The sequence below is a fragment of the Candoia aspera genome, chromosome 5 (assembly GCF_035149785.1).
Source record: "Candoia aspera isolate rCanAsp1 chromosome 5, rCanAsp1.hap2, whole genome shotgun sequence".
Lineage (NCBI taxonomy): Eukaryota > Metazoa > Chordata > Lepidosauria > Squamata > Boidae > Candoia > Candoia aspera.
The window spans coordinates 98,591,296-98,599,208 of NC_086157.1; the positions used below are offsets into that span (position 1 = coordinate 98,591,296).

At 40.0% G+C, this 7,913-nt stretch overlaps 1 protein-coding gene across 1 annotated transcript in view; it reads left to right on the forward strand.

The window, feature by feature from the left end:
* The window catches only part of SLC35F2 (solute carrier family 35 member F2), a 36,592-nt gene extending 34,038 nt beyond the window's left edge, over nucleotides 1-2,554 (forward strand). Inside the window, exon 8 of the mRNA XM_063305820.1 lies at nucleotides 1,587-2,554. Coding sequence (XP_063161890.1) covers nucleotides 1,587-1,835 — 249 coding nt within the window. The 3' untranslated portion in view covers nucleotides 1,836-2,554. The remainder of the gene's footprint in view (nucleotides 1-1,586) is intronic.
* The last annotated feature ends 5,359 nt before the right edge of the window (nucleotides 2,555-7,913 follow it).

Sequence of the window (7,913 nt, forward strand, 5' to 3'; positions counted from 1 at the left end):
TGAAGGATGTTTGTGACAAAACTCCCATATAAGCAAGCCCAACAATAAATGGTTAGATCTACTAACTTGTACCCTTGTACCTTGTCCAGATATTGTTTTATTTTTTTCATAAAATATAAAAATATTTCATGCTAAGGCATGGTTTAGTGAATAAGCTATGGCTGGCTCATGTCACATAATCTTCTAAGGCATAAACCATGGTTTTCAAACTACAGTGGCTGGGTTTATGCAGACTGCTAAACCAAAATATGATTTCTTTCTTTTTATTAGTGAGTAATATGAACTCACCACACAGTTTTCATGTTTCTTGACCAGAGTCATCATATTTGGGCTGCAAAAATCTGGACAGCTACTGGATGGCATCAGTGAGTTCGAGTGCTTCTATTTCTGTTTGCTGCCAACTAATCTAAATCATTGTCCAGATTTTTGCAGCTCAGATGAGGTAGTCCTACTGTTGACTAAAAGCAGGAAAACATGCCTCTAACTTCTAGTGACTGAGATTAAAGAATCTCACATATGGGAATGAGGCTTCAGGTTACCTTACCCAAGGCGAGCTAGCAGAAAAAATACACCCCCATCCTGCAAATTGCCTTGTCCACCACCAACAATTAAAATATCATGTTGGAAGCAAAAGTGCTCATAATCTGTCCCCTGATTTGGATGACTGCCAAATTGGAGTGTTATGAAACATTTTGAGATAAAGATAGAATCTTATCTTTGCATGATACAGATTTGGAGCCTTGAACCAGAGCTGTTTTGTCATGCTATGGAGACCTTGCCCATCATCTCATTAGCCATGGATAACTTGGAACTGCTTATTGGTTCTTCTAGAATTTCTGGCAGACAGAGCATCTACCCTTTGTCTGAGGACAGATAGAGCTTCAGAGTTTTTAGTTCTTTTCTGATCTGCTGTATCCAAATCTATCTTTTAGATAGATATAATACATTTCAACTTTCATACCAAAAGCAAAGGTGAAAGGTCAAGATGGATACCAACTCCTTACTGCATAAACTCGCTCCTGTAGCTAAATTATGTCTTCAGTTTTGAAAGAATGTTGAAGCTAATGCCAGGCCTAAGACTTATTCTCTTCAGCTACTGCCGTTTGAATCAATAATGTGAGGGAAGATGAGAAGTAAAGCTGGTTAAGTAGAGCAAAAGTGATGTGTGACTGGGGAAGGGCCTAGAATTAAATCTCCCTCTCCCACCTTCTCTTTCTGTCTATCCAATAGCACAGGCCTTGAGCTGGCTCATTAATTAGCCAAATGTAATTGAAATAATTTGATACCGTACTCCTCTTGCAGTAAATCCTCTGCGGTTAAAGGAAAAACCCACAAAATGCCTAGGCTTAAGAGCAAAACCATCTGGTAGAAGCCATGTTGATGCTGTCTGTGTCATATCATCACATAAATGATGCAAATAGTGTAATTTGGGTCATTTGCACCATTGCATAAATGATGCAGATTTACACATAACATCCCTCCCTCCTCTGGATGCCCATGTTTAAGATGGATTTTATGGTTACCTGTATTTGTATGGAAGAGACTATTCATGCTCTGCTCTTCTCTCTCTTTTTTGTGTTCATCAGTTTTCAGTGCTGTATCTCTTATCCTTTGTGGTCATCATGATAGGCTTCATCATGTACTGCTCCACCCCAACCCGTACTGCAGAAGTTGCTTCAACCACCTTGCCAATGGCAGATAGTACTGGGTTTGACAACCTTGCTTTAAAAATTGAGGAGAACCACCTGGATTCAACTGATCCTCTGGCAGCACAGCACAACAAAGAAGACATCCAGGCAGAAGACACAACAGCTACAAAATTAACAGCCTTGTGAATATGAAGTTTCAACTGCCAGAGTTGTCCTGGAAAAGTCAGGAAGCAACAGATAATGAACATGATACTATGTTAGGGTGGACAAACTGGAGAAATACCAATGGTAGAATTTGTGTTAATGATGAAGTCTGGAAATGTATCACAAAATAAGGAGGGCTAAATCCTTACTTGAAAGATTGGTATTAATTCTTGTCCACTGAAGTTATTCTTAGAGCTGACAGGTGAATAGAAAGGTAGAGACTAGACTGTCTTTCTATTAAAGAAAGCCAGATTAAACTCAGAATAAATACATGTCTTATTTTGAGTAATTTCTTATGTTCTCAAGGATTATACATGGTCAGTGAGGTTATCAAAAAGAAAATGGAAAGAGGGAAAACAAGGAAAAACACAAAGCATAAAATCAGATGGCAAATAGGATCAGAGAGGCTGGGAACTCTAAAGGAAGAGAGTTCAATGTTAGCGAAGAATCCTTACCTCCCAGACTCCTAAACCATAAGGATGAGAAATTACATTTTGGAAGTGTGAATTTGGTAACAGACCCTGATCTTATCCAGTTAACATGGAGAGACGATTTGTATTCTTCACATTAATATAATTGCATCACAACTCTTGAAGACTAGTATACTTAGGTTCAGTTGCATTGACTGCTGATGCTAATAAATGAAAGAAAAATATGACTAATTTTATGAAGTGAAAAGATGCACCAAATCATACCAGTTGCAGCTTGCTTCATTCCATTCATTCATTCATTCATTCATTCATTCATTCATTCATTCATTCACACACACACACACACACACACAGGACCAGAAATATTGGAACAAGGATAACTTTTGGCATTCAGCCTCTGTACACCAACACATTGAAGTTGAAAGGAAACACACCAAGATGGGAGCGAAGTCAGGACTTTCAGCTGTCATTCAAGGGGTTTGACAAAAGTGGAGCATTAACCATTCAGGAAGTACAGCCAAAAAAAAAAAGCATACACCCCCCCCCATCGGTGGCTCATAAGTAATGAAACAAACTGACATCATTACAAACATAAGGATCACCTTTAATACCTGGATGAAAATCCTTTGCAGTCAGTGACTGCCTGAAGTCTGGAACCCATGGACATGACCAAATGCTGAGTTTCCTCCCTCGAGATGCTTTGCCAGGCCTTTACTGCAGCTGCCTTCTGCTTGTTTGTGGGTCTTTCTGCCTTCAGTCTTGTCTTCAGTAAGTGAAAAGCATGCTCTATTGGGTTGAGATCAGGTGACTGACTTGGCCACTGAAGAACATCCTACTTCTTTGCCTTGAGAAACTCTTGGGTAGATCTGCAATATGAAGCAGCGTCCTATCAGTTTGGCAGCATTTGGCTGAATTTGAGCAGAAAGTATAGCCCTATACACTTCAGAGTTCATCCTGCTGCTTTTAATCAGCAGTCAGGTCATCAAGAAACACCACTGACCCGGTTCCACTGGCAGCCATACATGCTCATGCCATAACACTGCCTCCACCATGTTTGACAGATGATGTGGTATGCTTTGGATCAGGAGCTGTTCCTTTCCTTCTCCATACTTTTCTCTTCCCATCATTCTGGTGCAAGTTAATCGTGGTTTCATCAGTCCAAAGAATCTTATTCCAGAACTGGGCAGGCCTTTTTAGGTGTTTTCTGGCAAAGTCTAATCTGGCTTTTCTGTTCTTGAGCATTACCGGTGGTTTGCACCTTGTTGTGAAGCCTCTGTATTTACATTCATAAAGCCGTCTCTTGGCTGTAGATGTTGACAATGACATGCCTACTTCCTCAAGAGTGTTCTTGACCTGGCTAGATGTTGTGAAAGAGTTCATCGTGAGCAGAATTCTGCGGTCATCCACTTTAGTTGTCTTCCATGGTCTTCCAGGCCTCTTGCCGTTGCTGAGCTTGCCAGTTAGTTCCTTCTTTTTCAGGATGTTCCAAACTGTTGTACTGGCCATTCCCAATGTTTTTGCTATCTCTCTGATGGGTTTATTGAGAGTTCCAGTGAACAGGTACCCATTGCAAATCTAACACTCAGAACCACCTCCAGGCTTTTTATCTGCTTGATTGGTCATGGGGTACCCAGGAAACAGGCCACACCTGGTTATGCAACTGCTTGTCAGCCATTTGTTCCATTACTTATGAGCCACCAACGATGGGGGTGTCTGTATGCCACTGGCTGTACTTCCTGAATGGTCAGTGCCTCACTTTTGTCAAACCCCTTGAATGACAGCTGAAAGTCCTGACTTCACTCCCATCTGGGTGCGTTTCCTTTCAACTTCAATGTGGTGGTGTACAGAGGCCAAATGCCAAAACAGTTATCCTTGTTCCAATATTTCTGGTCCTGTCTGTCTGTGTCTGTGTATATGTATGCCTCTTCGGTTGGCATAGCGTGCAGCAACCAAACAAGATATTTTATTGTTTGCAGGAGATAATCTATCTGTAGATCATCTCTTTGGAAATGTAAAGATACTATTAACAACAAGTGGTTTCCCAAGTCATATGAATTTATATGTATATATAAACAGAAGGGAGACATTTATCACCTTCCAGGTGTTGCTGAACTATACTTCCCAACATCTCTCACCTTTGACCACACTACTTGATGTTTCTGACAGTTGCAGTTCAGCAACCTCTGGAGGGCCATAAGTTCTCCAGCTCCTGATATAAAATGGGAATTGGGGTCACCATTCCCAAATTCACCTCACTAGCAGCTCCAAGGAGATAATTTGAATGGTGTTGGTCAAGTAGAAGTAGTTGGTATGGGTTTAATCCCACTTGTTTTATATTCCCTGAAAGAGTGATCAGAAATACACCAGATTTCTTTTATGGCATTTAAAAAATAACGTGGCACCTTCCAAGAACTATTGCCCCATCCCTGGGGAAAGAAAACAAAGAGCAAGGTCTTGTTTCAAAGTGGCCTTGGGGGGAAAACACAAGGACTCAATTCTTTCAAGTTCCCATTGACCCCTTTGCATTTTTGTCATTTGCATATTTGTATTTTTGGAACACAAGCTACCTGAAAAATTACGAGGGAATGTTCTGAGTGGGGCTTGGTACTTCTTTACCTTATTTATTTCACATATACCCTCTGTACCCAAGTGGGAAAAGTAGGTAGCTAGAACTTTCTACTGCCACACTAGGGTGGTAAGCTCTGTCACAGTGTTTCTGAACCTTGGCACCTTTAAGATGGCTGGGGAATTCTGGGAATTGAAGTCCACCCGTCTTAAAGTTGCCAAGGTTGAGAAACACTGCTCTATCATGACCCTCATGGAAGATAGGATTATTCCCTTAACTTAAGCATTTCTAGGATCACAGTGGGAACAATATGCACAGTCCTACTGCTTTTGACTTTTTTTCTATTTAAAGGTTTATATTACTGGCTAAACTTAAAGTTACAATTTGTCAGATGCAACTGTTCTGCCCATGAATAAACAGCAAAATTATCTGAGGTTTTTCATCACTTAAAAAGGGAATGAAATGTATAACTTAGTTTTGCTTAATAGTCACACAATAAAGTATTATCCTGAGTTTTTATTCATTGTTTGATTTCATTATTTTACCCCAGCCTTCTTCAGAAGCGCATGAATTGAAGTATATGGGGACTCCCTTGTCATTGCAATCTTGTCAGATAAATTAAATGGAGTACAAACTTGGGTTTCCTACTCTTTCTGTGCTTGACTGCAGCCCTCTTGAATTATACTGAAAATATCAAACTCTTATATTTGAGGAAGGGCAAGTGCAACAGATCCAGTGGTTTTAGATTCCCTTTGTTGCCTTCCAGGCATAGAGTGAGTTTATAGCAAAAGTTAGGCCTGGTAACGGTATCTAGTTTTCCTGGAAACATTTTGGAAGAAGTTTTTTATTGCCTTTTTCCAGAATGTTTTTTCACTTTCTCAGTAAAACCAACAGCTCTGGAATTCCAGCCTGGGCCCCATCCATGTATTTATCAAAGCTGACTCTACTTAGCTTCTAAGATCAGTCAAGGTCAGTTTGCCCCTGCCTGAAGCAAGTTAGCAGAAGGAACCTCAATTTATTGAAATTGTAGGAGAACTAGGTCAGTCTATGGTGGCTTCACAAAACATGCTTGGGTAAAATGTGCTTGCCTAGTTTGCAGTTCAGTGTCATGTGAACAGGTTTAAGTGTACTTGCAGGTAGGCCCAAAGCAGCCAAGCTGAAACGGGTGTTTTCATGGGCACTTTCAGATGTGATGGGGCTGAAAGGCAAGGCACCCTTTGGATAGTGCTAAATATTTTAAAATTGCATCTTGTGCCACTAGATGGCACCCAGAGAACTTTTTTCTATTAACAATGCACCCTTGGGAGAATTTGGTTCTATGGTGGATGGGGAATGGGAAAGGCTGCAGAATTTTGATAGAAAAAAGGGAAAGGATTTTAGCTTAAAAAGTAAATATAAGCCAGCACTTTTGTTTGCACAACTCATTTAATTGAGACAGTTAATACCAGTGGCCACATATGTATAACATTATAAAACTGGTTAATTTTAAGCTTGATTCACAACAGGCTTGGGGGCAACTTCATCACATACAGACTGATGAAGTCCGAGCTGTCTATAGCTCAATATGAAAAAGACCTTGGTGGCCATAGTTGACATTCAGTGAGGATGTTGACCCTGTGTGTGGTAGCTGTGAAAAAGGCAAATTCCACTGTAATGTTCAATAGTAAAGGAGGAAAAAGCTGTTATCAACAGCTGTTTGTTCTGAGACACAATATTAGCTCTGTTGGAGTGCAGTAAGCTGCCAAATACTAGTTGAAGGGGTACAGTGAAAGAGAGCTTATGTCTCAATATCTTGCTCATTAGCAACCATGAAAAACAAAATGCTGGATTAAGATTAGTCTTGGCCTTATCCACCTGGGCTATCCTAATTTTTTAGGATTGACAGATGAGAATCTTGTTGGGTCAAATCAAAGGCACATCAGGTACTGCATCTTGTTTCCCACAACTATGCCTATGGAATTTATTTTATCGCTTCTTGGCCTTTGGGTCAAGATCAAGTGTAGAGTACAAGATAGATTTATAAAGCAAATATCCTGCTTTTCCTCTAGGACAATGTTTCTCAACCTTAGTAACTTTAAGGTGTGTGGACTTCAACTCCCAGAATTCCCCAGCCAGAATAAATTCTGGGAGTTGAAGTCCACAAACCTTAAAGTTGCCAAGGTTGAGAAACACTGCTCTAGGAACTCAAGTTGGTGTGCATACCCTCCCTCTCCCATGTCTTCCCTATAACAACTGAGCTTTCATGGCTCAGGGTAGACTTAAGCCTAGATTTTCTCATTCCTAGTCTGACCCCTTAATCCAGGGTTTCTCAACCAGGGTTCCATGGAACCCTGGGGTTCCACAAGAGGTCACTAAGGGTTACCTGGGAGATCACAATTTATTTTAAAAAAATATTTCAAATTCCAGCTACTTCACATTAAAGAGGTAAGTTTCATTCTATTTTTTTAGTTCAAGAACATTGTTTTGCTTGTCAGAAAAGAGGGCATTACAATAATTTAAACTTGATGTCACCAGCAAATGTCACCAATACTAAGTCTCTTTCCTACTGGAATACAACTGGTTTATTAAGTGAAGTGTGCCACAGATATTATGTGTTTGTCCAACATCAATGCTGGATCCAAGAGGTTCTCCAGGCTGTGAAGTTGCTCCTTAAAGTCTCCTTAAAGGGTGTCTCCATTCCAAATATATGTCACCTAGAATGCACCTCACCTGATTCCAGTCCTTAGCCTTTGGAATCAGCAACAATTCTGTCTTGTCTGAATATTTTGTGTTTATATGAAGTGAAATGGAACTTGGAGAATGGCACAACGCTATTAAAATAAGGCATTATAAATTCCCTCCTGCCTGCTACAAACAGCAATTTCATGGCTGTTCACCTACCCTTGACATGAAATTGTTTATATCTTGGAATCTAAGCTTCCTTACCAATGTTGGAGAACTCTGTCACTCAAAGAATTTATATGTTTCAAAGATGCCTTAGCAATTTATGAATCAATTAATGAAAAGGAACTGTATTTCACACTCTAATTTATAGCAGTTCACAATTCTGTTACTATGGAACCG